Source organism: Ranitomeya variabilis, chromosome 7, assembly GCF_051348905.1.
Source record: "Ranitomeya variabilis isolate aRanVar5 chromosome 7, aRanVar5.hap1, whole genome shotgun sequence".
NCBI lineage: Eukaryota > Metazoa > Chordata > Amphibia > Anura > Dendrobatidae > Ranitomeya > Ranitomeya variabilis.
This window is the reverse complement of record NC_135238.1, coordinates 156,337,259-156,352,326: the sequence shown is the minus strand read 5'-3', so window position 1 is coordinate 156,352,326 and position 15,068 is coordinate 156,337,259. Positions and strand designations below refer to the sequence as shown.

The 15,068-nt window shown below is 42.1% G+C and overlaps 1 protein-coding gene across 1 annotated transcript in view; it reads left to right on the top strand.

Moving 5' to 3' along the window:
* Positions 1-15,068, top strand: part of MAP3K13 (mitogen-activated protein kinase kinase kinase 13) — an 85,761-nt gene that overhangs the window by 52,033 nt on the left and 18,660 nt on the right. Inside the window, exons 4-7 of the mRNA XM_077272125.1 lie at positions 6,906-7,097; positions 7,253-7,411; positions 8,548-8,706; positions 13,227-13,335. Coding sequence (XP_077128240.1) covers positions 6,906-7,097; positions 7,253-7,411; positions 8,548-8,706; positions 13,227-13,335 — 619 coding nt within the window. The remainder of the gene's footprint in view (positions 1-6,905; positions 7,098-7,252; positions 7,412-8,547; positions 8,707-13,226; positions 13,336-15,068) is intronic.

Genomic DNA, 15,068 nt, shown 5'->3' with positions numbered 1-15,068 from the left:
TCGAGACGGAAGCTTCAGTACCTGGTTAAGTGGAAGGGCTATGGTCAGGAGGATAATTCCTGGGTTGTTGCCTCCGATGTCCATGCTGCCGATTTAGTTCGTGCCTTTCATTTGGCTCGTCCTGATCGGCCTGGGGGCCCTGGTGAGGGTTCGGTGACCCCTCCTCAAGGGGGGGGTACTGTTGTGAATTCCGTTCTCGGACTCCCTCCTGTGGTCATGAATGGTACTTTGGTTAGTTCTGCTCTTGGACTCCCTCTGTTGGCTTCGAGCGGAACTGCTGGTCACTGAGGTTGGCTTTATCAGCTGCTCTCGTTTATTTCTATGCTGGCTTCCTATTTAACTCCACTCAGATCGTTACTTCATGCCAGCTGTCAAGGAGAAGCTAAGTCTTTGCTAGTTCATTTGTTGTTACTGCTTCCTGAATATATTTCTTAGTACTGCTATTTCTTGTCCGGCTTGCTATCATGATATTCCTTTGCTAGCTGGAAGCTCTGGGGATGCAGAGTGGCACCTCCACACCGTGAGTCGTGTGGGGAGTCTTTTTGCTTACTCTGCGTGGTTTTTTGTAGTCTTTTGTGCTGACCGCATAGTTCCCTTTTCTATCCTCTGACTATTTAGTGAAATCTGGCCTCCTTTGCTAAAACCTGTTTCATTCCTGTGTTTGTGACTTTCCTCTTAACTCACAGTCAATATATGTGGGGGTCTGCCTTTACCTTTGGGGAATTTCTCTGAGGCAAGGTAAGGCTTCTATTTCTATCTTTAGGTGTAGTTAGCTCTTAGGCTGTGAAGAGGCGTCTAGGGAGAGTTAGGTACGCTCCACGGCTATTTCTAGTGTGTGTGATAGGAGTAGGGTTTGCGGTCAGCAGAGTTCTCACTTCCCCAGAGCTAGTCCCGATTTTGAGTTTACTCATCAGGTCATTCCGGGTGCTCCTAACCACCAGGTCCATAACAATCACCGGCCTTGGAAGATGTTCATTCAGTTGTTTAATTTTGTAGAATAAAAGCAGATCATAGACATGGCACAAAACTAAAGTCATTTCAAATGACAACTTTCTGGCTTTAAGAAACAGTAAAAGAAATCAAGAACAAAAAGTGTGGTAGTCAGTAATGATTACTTTTTTAACCAAGCATAGGGTAAAAATTATGGAGTCACACAATTCTGAGGGAAAAAATTATGGAATCATGAAAAACAAACAAAAAAAACACTCCAAAACATCACTAGTATTTTGTTGCACCACCTCTGGCTTTTATAACATCTTGCAGTCTCTGAGGCATGGACTTAATGAGCGTCAAACAGGACTCTTCATCAATCTGGCTCCAACTTTCTCTGATTGTTGTTGCCAGATCAGCTTTGCAGGTTGGAGCCTTGTCATGGACCAATTTCTTCAACTTCCACCAAAGATTTTCAATTGGATTGAGATCCGGACTATTTGCAGGCCATGACATTGACCTTATGTGTCTTTTTTCAAGGAATGTTTTCACAGTTTTTGCTCTATGGCAGGATGCATTATCATCTTGGAAAATGATTTCATCAACACCAAACATCCTTTCAATTGATGGGATAAGAAAAGTGTCCAATAAATCAACATAAACTTGTGCATTTATTGAAGATGTAATGACAGCCATCTCCCCAGTGCCTTTACCTGACATGCAGCCCAATATCATCAATGACTGTGGAAATTTGCATGTTCTCTTCAGGCAGTCATCTTTATAAATCTCATTGGAACTGCACCAAACAAAAGTTCCAGCATCATCACCTTGTCCAATGCAGATTCATGATTCATCACTGAATATGACTTTCATCCAGTCATCCACAGTCCATGATTGCTTTTCTTTAGCCCATTGTAACCGTGTTTTTTTCTGTTTAGGTGTTAATGATGGCTTTCGTTTAGCTTTTCTGTATGTAAATCCCATTTCCTTTAGGCAGTTTTTTACAGTTCGGTCACAGATATTGACTCCAGTTTCCACCCATTCGTTCCTCATTTGTTTTGTTATGCATTTCCTGTTTTCGAGACATATTGCTTTAAGTTTCCGGTCTTGATGCTTTGATGTCTTCCTTGGACTACCAGTATGTTTGCCTTTAACAACCTTCCCATGTTGTTTGTATTTGGTCCAGATTTTTGACACAGCTGACTCTGAACAACCAACACCTTTTGCAACATGGCGTGATGATTTACCCTCTTTTAAGAGTTTGATAATCCTCTCCTTTGCTTCAATTGACATCTCTAGTGTTGGAGCCATGATTCATGTCAGTCCACTTGGTGCAACAGCTCTCCAAGTTGTGATCACTCATTTTTAGATGCAGACTAACGAGCAGATCTAATTTGATGCAGGTGTTAGTTTTGTGAATAAAAATTTACAGTGCGATTCCATAATTTTTTCCCTAAGAATTGAGTGATTCCATAATTTTTTCCCTACGCTTGGTTAAAAAAGTAACCATTACTGACTACCACATTTTTTGTTCTTGAATTCTTTTAGTGTTTCTTAAAGCCAGAAAGTTGCCATTTGAAATGACTTTAGTTTTGTGCCATGTCTGTGATCTGCTTTTTTCCTACAAAATTAAACAACTGAGTGAACATCCCCAAGGCCGGTGATTCCATAATTTTTGCCAGGGGTTGAATCTGATTGATTTAAGGTCATCATTTTAAGTTCATTTAAAGCGAGAGTAAGTTAGGATGTTCAGAAGATGCTTTATGCATATGCACCATGTACCATCATGTCCTCTAACAGTAGAAGAAAGGTTTCACTCTGATCTCTCAATCTAAAATTCCAGGTATACAATTACATGGTTCCTAATATATCAATCATCAGTTCTCCTAAAATAAATAATTACCGTACTTCCCTGTAAGTCGTCCAGTTTGTCTCCGTGAAAATTTTTGATTAACTTATTAGTTAATGGGTTTTTCTGGTTTAGAAAACCTTGTTGTGGCATTCAGGCAGAATGGAGATCTGTTATCCAAAGTATCTCTCCCTCTCTTTGATGGATCCAACCAGTCCACTGTCCATGGATTAAACATAGTTTATCATGTAGTGGCACAGCAGGAGAATTGACCACTTGCTTTTCATCCCCCCAAAGAGTACAGCCGAGTGCCGAGGTTCTCAACACCACAACACCCTATGCTTAGCCTATTTTATGGTAGAATTTTAACAAAAACAAAAAGGAACTGTCAAAAGTGGAGAAAGCCTTTAGGACCATTGGGAAGATCATTGACAAAGAGTATGGCCATTATTACAACTCTCAAAGTTCTCCTTATCTGTATCTCTAGCTGTAAAATACTCCTGGTAAACAGGCCTGTCTAGAAGGTGACAACTTATATTGAAGCTATAATGGAGAGCGCAAGAGGCTGTGACCTACTTTTTCAAGAAAAAGCTGAAAAGTATTTTTAACAACTTAATGATTGTGGCAATTTTATTTTTTTAAATGTGTACAAAATTTTATATTTTGCTGTGCTAGATGAGAATATATTCAATGACTCCACTCCTGTGTCTTTTATATTGGCATGCCATACTAGCCATTGTCAGTAATATGTGTAATGTTATTGCTTCGCAGATATCTGATTATTACACAGGAGGTATTAAAATGGTTTTCACAGAATCGACATTTATCACATATCCCATATACCAAATGGACAAAAGTAATGGGACACCTACACATTACACCCAGCTTTTATGATGTCCCAATCATGATGTCGATCTTCCCTTTGCAGTTAGAAAAGCTTCCTCTCATCTGGGATAACTTTCTACAAAATAATGCCTTAGGAAATTTTTGCCCATTCATCCAGGAGAGCATTTGTGAGATTAGACACTGATGTTGGATGAGAGGGCCAGACTTTCAATCTCCATTCTAGGTCATCCCAGTGGGGTTGAGATTAGGGTTCTGTTTGTCCAATCAAGTTAGTGCTAAACTCTTAAACTCTGCCTTTATGGTCCTTGCTTTGTCATGCTGGGAAAGAGAAGGGCCTTTCTCAAAAATGTTCCCATAAAGTTGGAGGCAAACAATTATTCAAAATGTCTTGGTTTGCTGAATGTCACATACACACTTCTCAGCAAGTGAGTGGGTGTGTCTGTTTGGGTTAATTTATCTTCTCTCTATTCTCACTTAATCCAGCACTCAACCTCTATTATAGGCTATAAAGTGAACATAAATCACATCCTCTACACAGACTACAAAACACGGATACACAATACTGCTTGCCACCACTCATCAAACACACGGGGTGATAAGTCCCCAAAATAGGTTACTAATTACTATAAGAGAATGAAAAAAGGCCACACACTGTCTGAAAGGCTATGGATTCTTTAGCGGATGCAAGGACCACACTTATTAAAGTTCTTAAGCTTTAATATAAAAATACAGTGCTTACAAGAAAAGATATAAAAAGATAAATATAAAATAACAGACAAATACGCAAGATAGTTATAATATAAAATGAGAGAAAAAACAGAAATATCTAAACGTTTCTGTCTGCAGTTATTTTTGGTTTCCTTGAGGGAAGGAGAAATGAATTATGGATCACAGCCGGCATAGGCAGGCCACCACATGTGAACATCTTTATTTTGTGCAATCCAGCTTTTATATGCCTCACTCTGTACTTGGGTTTCAAGGACGGCCTGGATTGGACTATTTAAAAATTGCTGTTTGTGACTGGATGGTGGGCTAATTTAGGGGCCAAGGTCTTGCATTTCAAATATCCTATGTCTCTAGCTACTCCCTCCATACAGTACATAGGAAATATTCAGTTTGGTTATAATTACCAGTTGCTAACCCTTTGAAGCTCAGAGTTCCTGAACTGAGGTGCCATGTTTGACACTTCAAGCAAAAGCCCATTTGTTCTTGCAATACTGGTAAATCTAGTTTGTCCCTTTGTCAACTAAATGTAACTCTACAAATGTTATGCATTTCCCCTACAACTATATATTTCCTTCACACTGAAGCATTAGGAAGATTTCCCTTAACAGGCAGTAAGGATCCTTGTCCAACACCTGTAAGACAGCTCCATAGTATTATCCTTCCTCCACCAAACTTCATAGTTGGCCCAATGTAATCAGGTAGACGATGTTCACCTGGTATTTGCCAAACTCAGACTCGTCCATCATGCTGCCAGATAGGCAAGTGTAATTCGTTATTCAACAAGATTCCTATAATCCAGAGTTCACAACTCCATCCAATGCTTGGCATTGTGCTTGTTGATGTAAGGCTTACATGCAGCTGCTTAGCCATAGAAACCCATTATATGAAGCTGCCCGTGCACTCTTAGGGCTGATGTTAATGCCAGAAAATCTTTGTAGCTCTCAGTTATTGTGTCATAAAAGGGGCGGTGACTTTTATGAACTATGCCCCTCAGTACCCGGTGATCTCTGCTTTTTAACTTTGTAAAGGTCAACTACTTGGCTAGGATTTTGTACATTTTTGACTTTGTGACTGAATAAAAACATGAATTCAATGAATTAGAGGTCCCAATACTTTTCGTCCACATATTGACAAGTTTGAATGGAGGGGTAGTCAAACGTGCACACTGCTGCCTCTTTCCAAGACAATGGGACCCCTCCACCAGACCTATCCATCAATGTCAATGGCTGCTCACTTTCCCCAGTCCCACACACTCGGTGCCTTGGGGTGATCCTCGACTCTGCCCTCTCTTTCAAGCCACATATCCAAGCCCTTGCCTCCTCCTGACGACTCAAACTCAAAAATATTTCCCGGATCCGTGCATTCCTTGACTATGAAACCACACCCTTATCATCTCCCACCTCGACTACTGCAACATCCTACTCTCTAGCCTCCTCTCTAGCACTCTGGCACCACTCCAATCCATCCTACACTGCTGCCCGACTAATCCACCTGTTTCCCGGTTATTTCCCAGCCTCTCTTCTCTGCCAAGCCCTTCACTGGCTTCCTATTGTCCAGAGGCTCCAGTTCAAAACCCTGACTATGACATACAAAGCCATCCACAGCTAGTGATGAGCGAGTATACTCGTTGCTAGAGATTTCCCATGCATGCTCGGGGGGGACCTCCGAGTATTTGTAAGTGCTCGGAGATTTAGTTTTTGTTGACGCAGCTGCATGATTTACAGCTGCTAGCCAGCATAAGTACATGTGGGGGTTGCCTGGTTGCTAGGGAATCCCCACATGTAATCAAGCTGGCTAACAGATGTAAATCATTCAGCTGAGGCGATGAAAACGAAATCTCTGAGCACTAAAAAATACTCGGAGGACACCCAAGCGTGCTCCGGAAATCTCGAGTAACGAGTGTACTCGCTTATCACTATCCACAACCTGTCTCCTCCATACATCTGTAACATGGTCTCCCGGTACTTTCCCACACGCAGCCTTCGATCATCTCAAGATCTCCTTCTCTACTACCCTCTTATCTCTTCTTCCCACAACCGCATACAAGACTTCTCCCGTGCTTCCCCCATACTCTGGAACTCTCTACCCCAACACATCTTGTCTATATTTGCCCCTTTCACATGTAAAGCGCCATGGAATAAATGGCGCTATAAAAATGTATAATAATAATAATAATAAATGGGACTAACAGTGGATGAGTACAAGACTCAGATGTTTCCTTTATAGTTGAGACACTAAATGGAGCAGGAGCACACATGCCCAACCATCACTCGATCAAAAACTCCTCTTCACTTAAAGTAAAGAGGATCAGGGGACATGGACCCCTTTCTAGTGATTGTGGGAGTCCCAATGAAGGGGTCCAAGCGATCAGACAATTATCAACTATCCTCTGTATAGGTGATAAATGCCCTATAGCTCCAACCTCTAGAGTTTACTATGAGAACACATTACAATATGACATTGTGCTTGCTAGATATATTTTAGTCATGAGTGAGGAGTTCATTGCTCATATTACTAACCTGATCTCTTGTACTCTCTTCTGTGCTCCATACAGAGGTGTTTGCACGCAGGCTCCATGTTACTGCCTTATCATGGAGTACTGTGCCCATGGACAGCTTTACGAGGTGCTCAGGGCTGGAAGAAAGGTCACCCCTAGGCTCCTGGTGGACTGGTCAAGTGGAATCGCTAGTGGCATGAACTACCTCCACCTGCACAAGATAATCCACAGGGATCTCAAATCACCCAAGTAAGTTTAAAATATTTCATAATGCAAAAACTGGCAGATTAACATTATTAGTGATAGAAGGAGCATTGTATGGCCAAGCCAAATTATTCTCTGTGTTGATGTTAATCTCCATAACTTTCTCAGGCCAATACTGAGTACAATTGTATCCCTTCCAGTGTCCTAGTCACCCACACAGATGCAGTGAAGATTTCTGACTTTGGAACTTCCAAAGAACTTAGCGATAAAAGCACCAAGATGTCATTTGCTGGCACTGTGGCATGGATGGCTCCTGAAGTTATCCGCAATGAGCCCGTCTCAGAGAAAGTGGACATTTGGTAAGTAGCCACTATTGGTAAGTAGCCACTATTGTATCTGACGTATGTGTGTCCTGTTCACTCCTCTTATATCTGGTCATATTACCTAGATTTTTGTAATTTACGGTATTAAGGCTTAATGTACTGTATCTTCCAAGTTATTCAGAGCTTTAATAAAGCTTCAATATGTGTATATGGGGCCCTACGCTACATCCACATGCCTTTTATTTCATAAGAAGACATGAAAAAAAATAGTTGCATATTCGATTAGGTGCTGTGATGGAAATATATATATGTCATATAGATCTCACTTGCATATATACTTATATATACTCACACCTAATATATACACTTTAATCAATTGCTTAAAATTGCTGACATAAACTGATATAAGCCAGACAGACTGTTTGGGGCTTTCCAGGCAAAAGCGGAACAACACCAGATGTACTAAGTGATGAATAGACGTCTCAACTTTGTCCTAGATGCAGAAAAAGGCAACAGTTACACTTTAGTTGCTTAATCAGCATTCATATGTGCATTAATCACAATATTCCATATATATTTAGATAATCAATAACAGAGGAGCTTGACAATATGGTAATTAACTAACCACCCCTAACCACCCCCTTTCTATATGCAATTATAAAACCATGTATGTACAATAAACCATCAGTATTGGTGGAATGTTATTCTGTCACCATGGTGTACAGTGTCATTCTTGATGAGCGCTCAAAATACTCAGTCTTATTGGGAACGGCCGCAGCACACACAGGGATAGATTTATCCAACCCAAATTTCCATAACAGTGCCATATTACTACATAGATATTCTTTACGTAACAGAGGCATCATACCACAGGACATGGGTTACATACCGATCCACAGTGGCTCTGCCGTTTGCATGACCACGTATTTCAAAAGGGCCAAAACAAATCATGATCCCCAGTCTAGCTAGGGCAAAACACGCTTTGAGTCTAGGGTAATGGGTTTGTTTGTAATGGCTCACATGGGGTGATAGGTTGGGTATCTTAGTGTTAGCCTCAAGTTTGGCTTGTATTCTATTGTTAAAGGAGATGGCCCACCACCAAATCAAGTACAGTTATTTATCTGCGCTTTGCGATGTGGTGGTGTAATAACTTTGCTCTCATGATTTGTCAGGTCTTTTGGAGTCTTGCTGTGGGAGCTATTAACTGGAGAGATCCCGTACAAGGATGTGGACTCATCAGCCATTATTTGGGGTGTAGGAAGCAACAGTCTCCATCTTCCAGTTCCTTCTACTTGTCCTGATGGCTTTAAAATCCTCATGAAGCAGACATGGTAAGTGATGTCTCTATTGTCTGATAACTGAAAAACACAGTGGAACAAAATGAAATGAAATGAACAGTTCATTTTTGCACCTCACATTTATATATTTTTTTATTTTTGGGCATAGCCATTGTTAAAATATTAAAATAAGCTTTGCCCGCTTATAATAGCAGTACTGCCTCTCCACCACTGCCACTACCATTTATTGTCAGGCTGCAGTGGTGACATTACACGACTGCAGGCTGCAGGGGCAGCGTCACAATTACTGTGCATATAACTGCTGCAGCCAATCACTGAGCTCAGGAATGCCATACTGACTACTAATTAAATTTTTTAGAATACTGTATATCTAAATTCTAAATTTTAAATATTTATTTTAATGTTGCTTTTGACCAGGTTATCTTCATTCATTGAAATGAGGGGAAACATTGGAGACTCTGCCACAGAAAAGTGATATTATCCAAAACTCATTTGCAGTTTGCAGTGCCGTTAATTTGATTTACCATGGAAATCCCAAAGCTGTGTTCATATGCAAAGGTTATGCTGCAACTGAGAAGCATACTGGCTCTGTACTTCTGCGGCTTTTCCATTGTTTCCCTGAACAATCACTTAATCTTGCCGTTTTACCTGCAATCCACTCCACTGTGCCCGGATAAGGCTTGTGACGTACCAAGCAACTTTGTTCAAAGTGATGAGAAAGGTCTTTCAGTCCAGCAAAATGAATTAAAAGCAAAAATTGCATTATTGTGACTTCATTCAAATAGCAGCATGGGCATAGAAAACTTTCTGACGCGTTTCGAGAATGGCTGACTCTTAGGGTATGTTTCCACGGTCAGTAAATGCTGCGGGTTTGACACTGCGTACAGCCGCAGCGTCAAACCCGCAGCGTCCAGATGTTACAGCATAGTGGTGGGATTTCATGAAATCCCATCTCCACTATGCATTCAGAGACGCAGGCGGCAGACCTGCGTAACCGGACATGCGGCACCTCTTTATAGACCGCAGCATGTCTATTTACGATGCGGAGACGCTCCATCCCCGCAGTGTAAATTTCCTATTCACTATCATTAGATGCGGTAATACCACATATAATTATTAGTCACATGCATAATAACTGCGGAAACGCAGCATACTACGCATGTGTACTAATTTAAATAATGTCTTACTTTGACACCGCCGTAAGTTCGCGTCCACTGCAGTTCTCGCAATGACTAAGCTGAAATGTCAGGCATCCAGAAGTAGCAGAACTGGACTTGTCGTGGGACACTCGTTATTAAGGACTACGTCAGACAGGAAGTATTTGTGTTGGTTTATTATTTTATATTTATTACAGGAGATTGAGGGCGTCGCAGGAATTAAGAGTACAATAAAGACGGGAAACTGTGGTGTTTTATTTCATGAAAAGACTTTATTCTGGCTGTGTCTTTATTTAACCTGTATCAGATATAGGATTAGTGAAGGAGAGGTGTCTTATTGACACCTCTCCATTACTAAGTCGGGCTTAATGTCACCTTACAATACAAAGGTGACATCAACCCCCACAGCTATTACCCCACTTGCCACCACTACAGGGCAAGTGGGAAGGGAGAGGCTAAGTGCCGGAATTGGCGCATCTTAGAGATCTGCCATTTCTGGGGTGGCTGAGAGCTGGTGCTTTTAGCCAGGGGGGAGGGGCAATATCCATGGCTCCTTCCTAGGCTATTAATATCAGCACGCAGCTGTTTGCATAGCCTTTTCTGATTATTAATTTTAGCTGTGGGCTGATAGTAATAGCCTGGGAAGCTCCATGGGTATTACCCGCTTCCCAGGCTATAAACATCGGCCTCCAGTGGCTGGCTTTCCCTCTCTGGTATGGAAAATTGCGAGGGAGCCCACGCTATTTTTTTAAATTATTTATTTAGTAAAAAAGGAAAGGACATTACATATTCCTCTCTCTGCTTTCAGGAATTTCCTGTGTGGCCGGTGTCAAATGTGATGTGAGAAACTCACACGAGTCTCTCGCATCAACACCCGGCACTCGGGACCAGAGTGTGGCTATAAAAGGATCGCACGGCCGTGTGCTAGTATATCCGAATTGTGGTGTGTGTGTGCGCGCAAGCGAGTCTGTTTCTGGTGAAAGCTCCTAATGATCCCCTTCCCTCTGGTAGTGAATGTGTAAAGGTTGATTGGAGTCAAAAGCAGCGCCTAGTAGTGGCATTGCCAGTACGCCACTGTGCTTTCAGTCCGCACTCCACAGTAGCCAGCATCTATTAGTGGCGTTCGCCCGTGCGACGCAGTGTGCAATCAGTGCCCTAGAATCCCTAGTCAGGGTGGTTAGTGATGTGCGACGCTGCATGCACTCAGTGCGCTAAATCTATTAGCCAGGTTTTGTCCAGGCATCGCAGGTGCGACGCCGTGCGCTTAGTGGGTCTAGAGAGGCTCTTACCCTGCGTCCTTGGGGTTGAGTCTTGTGACCAAACACTAGCGCTGTTTCAGCTGTGCCCTATGACAGTTAACAGGGCACGGTATCTGAGCTCTGCGGTTCCACGACTCTGTGAGGTAACAGAGTTTGCCGCAGGTACACACTAGGTGGCGTTTAACGTGTGTCCAGTGCGATACCGCCATTTTGTGTCCACCATTACCGAGCAGCAGTTAACAGCTCTGCACGGTGGACCCCAGGCTGCGAGCGCACCTTATTTATATCCTTTTATTATTTGGTGTGTTCTGCCAGCCCTAACACAGTATATACCAGACTCCATACAACATCCTCATCAAATGGCCAAACAATGCAGCCTCATGTAATTTGAGCCAGGCAATAATGGGGTAGGCAAGAGTGCAGGCAATAAAAGGTTTGCAAAGTGCACCAAGAAGAGGAATGAGGACTGTGGAAATTGGGCAAGGCAGAAAGTAATCAAAAGCCTTGCCAATCAGTACACCTAGGATGGTAGAGGTAAAGGAAAATGTACGGAACAAGCATGTCAAAAATGTAGTTTAGTACATGGTTGCATTGGAAGCTGTATTGATGGCGATGATCCCTTGGTGCCACCTGGTCTGTGAAAGCATATAGAGCACCGGCCATGGAATACTGAAGCAATGTCATAGATAGTCCGTCATCGGTCCAGCGCTGTCACTTTTTACTCATTTTTTTCTCCAGCCATTTTCTGGCTATGATATCTTTCCCATAGCATCAGTGATATTTGTATTATTCGTGAAATAAATCCTGGAATTAATCAGAATACATATCTGAGGCCCATTATGCTGTACTGTGACACATTTATCTACATCGTCTATACAGTAATTACCCCAGTTCATCTATTCAGCATTCTAATTTTAATCAGCGCTTCTTCTACGTACAGAGATGTTAATTATATGACTGTTTTTACATAAATTACATCGTTAGGATCCCGTGCAAAATATATGTATTAATATTTCATGCAGGCTATGGTAATCACTGGAAATGATATGCATTCTGGGATATTGATTTGTGAATGATGTTCATATGCAGAACATTCTAACAAATCTGTATACATGAAATATTTTGTATTTTCATTTTGCTTAAATTAAAAAATAAAAAATATATAAATATATGCAAGTTAAAGAGGTATTTGCCATCACACAAGATGACAGCCATCACTTTCTAGCAGAAGTCTGTATGACTGCTGGGATCCTCAGTGCTGATTTTGTGCTGCTTCTCCCCTGTCCAGGCTGTATATGCTTATAGAAGTAAAAGAACAGTAACCATTTAAATGAGTTATGCTGGACTATTTAACTTTTTTACTCTGGGCCTAAGAACTTAAAAGAAGGTAGTTGCTAATTACCAGCCTGTTGTGCCCGATGCCGATCCCTGCTGGCACAAAGCGGTCAAAGAACAATTTTGCGGCTTCCGCTATCATGAGGTCGACAAAGCAGCAAATTCTCTTCCGCTCTGCTGTGTTGATGGGGGGTGACTGAAGATGTCATACTGATTGACAGCCGGCTCCCCACTGCCTAACTGAGGAGAGCCGGCTTTCAATCAGTATGGCGTCGGTTGTCGCACCCAACCGACAGAGCAGCTGTAAAGAGTAAGAGCTGTTCTGTAGACGTGGAGAAGCTGAATCGCCGGCAGGAGCGGTCGGTGACAGCTCTGAGCTAGCGCTGGGTAGAACAGACAGGTAGTTGCCTCCATTAGCCATTAACTGCTTGTTAGTTTTAGGCCCATAGTAAAAAAAAAAAATAGTCCTGGACAACCTATTTATTGTTTTCTACAGTAAAAAAAGTCAGTATTATTAAATGTTGTATACTGTATAAAGGACCAGATACAGTTTTTTTTTTTGTTAATATTTCAGTACTTGTAATAGGAATGCCGTTTTTGCCAATCCTCTAATTCATTGTCTGTCTGGGTCTGCCAGAGTAAGGCTATGCTCACATAGAGATTGCAAAAGCTGCTACATAGGTGATGCAGTATAATAATAATATAATGTAAATTATTAAAAACTCCAATTGTGAAAAACAGATATATACTTAACATCTAAAGCAAGACTCTCAAATGAACAGTCTTCAATTGCACCTCATAGGCAAAGCAAACCCAGGAACCGTCCATCTTTCAGACAGATCCTCATGCACCTGGACATAGCCTCAGCTGACGTCCTGGGGACACCACAGGAGACGTATTTTAAATCACAGGTATGATTGCTGTATTACTATATTTATCCTTTTTATTGCTTTTTATACTGGTTACTGCAATGGAACAAGAATAAAGGTAGAACAAGATTTTTCTTTAAATGCAAGTAGGTCAATAACAATGAGTTATTGAGATCTGGATCATTGCAGTGTTGCACATTGCCTGGATCTTGTTACAGCACTATCTTTCACGCTTGGAAGGAAAAAAAAAAGTTCTTAAAGGGTTTCTTCCTATTCAGCATTCGGCACACCATGATAAAGATGTTAGAAACTTCGAAACACAGTATTCTGTTGTGCAGAAACATGAAAGAGGAAACCCCTTTAAATTTCTGGACATGCCAGAGCTGGTGTCTTACTCTCCACAAGGAGAAACCTTACCCCTCAGACCTCAGTCCAGAGCCTCTCATTTAGCCAAATCAACTCCCATACTTTGCACTGACGAGGGCCAATAGCCTGAAATACCGTGTCTGCGAATTGAGATTCTGATTCGGCTTTTATCCTAAAGGCTGAGTCACACATAACGATATCGTTAACGATATCGTTGCAACGTCACGCTTTTGGTGACGTAGCAACGATCCCGCTAACGATCTCATTATGTGTGACAGCGACCAACGATCGTTGGTCGTTAGGGAATGATCAGGACCATTTTTTGGTCGCTGATCACCCGCTGTCATCGCTGGATCGGCGTGTGTGACGCCGATCCAGCGATGTGTTCACTTGTAACCAGGGTAAATATCGGGTTACTAAGCGCAGGGCCGCGCTTAGTAACCCGATATTTACCCTGGTTACCATTGTAAAAGTAAAAAAAAAAACAGTACATACTCACATTCTGATGTCTGTCACGTCCCCCGGCATCCACAGGGTTAAAACTGCTTTCGGCAGGAGCTTCCCTGCACTGACTGTGTCAGCACCGGCCGTAAAGCAGAGCACAGCGGTGACGTCACCGCTGTTACTGCCGGCGCTGACACATTCAGTGCAGGGAAGCTCTTACTAAGCGCGGCCCTGCACTTAGTAACCCGATGTTTACCCTGGTTACCCGGGTGCTGCAGGGGGACTTCGGCATCATTGAAGACAGTTTCAACGATGCCGAAGTTGTTCCCCTGATCGTTGGTCACTGGAGAGAGCTGTCTGTGTGACAGCTCCCCAGCGACCACACAACGACTTACCAACGATCACGGCCAGGTCGTATCGCTGGTCGTGATCGTTGGTAAGTCGTTTAGTGTAACGGTACCTTTTGTCATATTGCACGACTCGTTAAAGGGTTGATTGTGACTTGTAGGATCACAACTTCCTCAGGTGGCGCTATACAGTTCAAGTCCTCTTCTTCTCTGAAGAAGCAATTTGCATATGGACAGAGTCAAGCACTTTGCTGTTGCACTGTATTCACTTTTGATTTATTTCCTTTAGGCTGCCCTCACACTAGCAGTATTTGGTCAGTATTTTACATCAGTATGTGTAAGCCAAAACCAGGAGTGGAACAATCAGAGGAAAAGTATAATAGAAACATGTGCACCATTTCTGCATTTATCACCCACTCCTGGTTTTGGCTTACAAATACTGATGTAAAATACTGACCAAATACTGCTAGCGTGACTGCAGCCTTAGAAAATCTTTAGCTATTCCAGGCAGTGCATGGAAAAGAGGGAATCCTCAGCTCAAAACCCACCAACCTATTAGTGAAAAAGCATCATGTCACATCTGTGCGGTCAGCTCGGATCCATGCAATTCTTCATTGC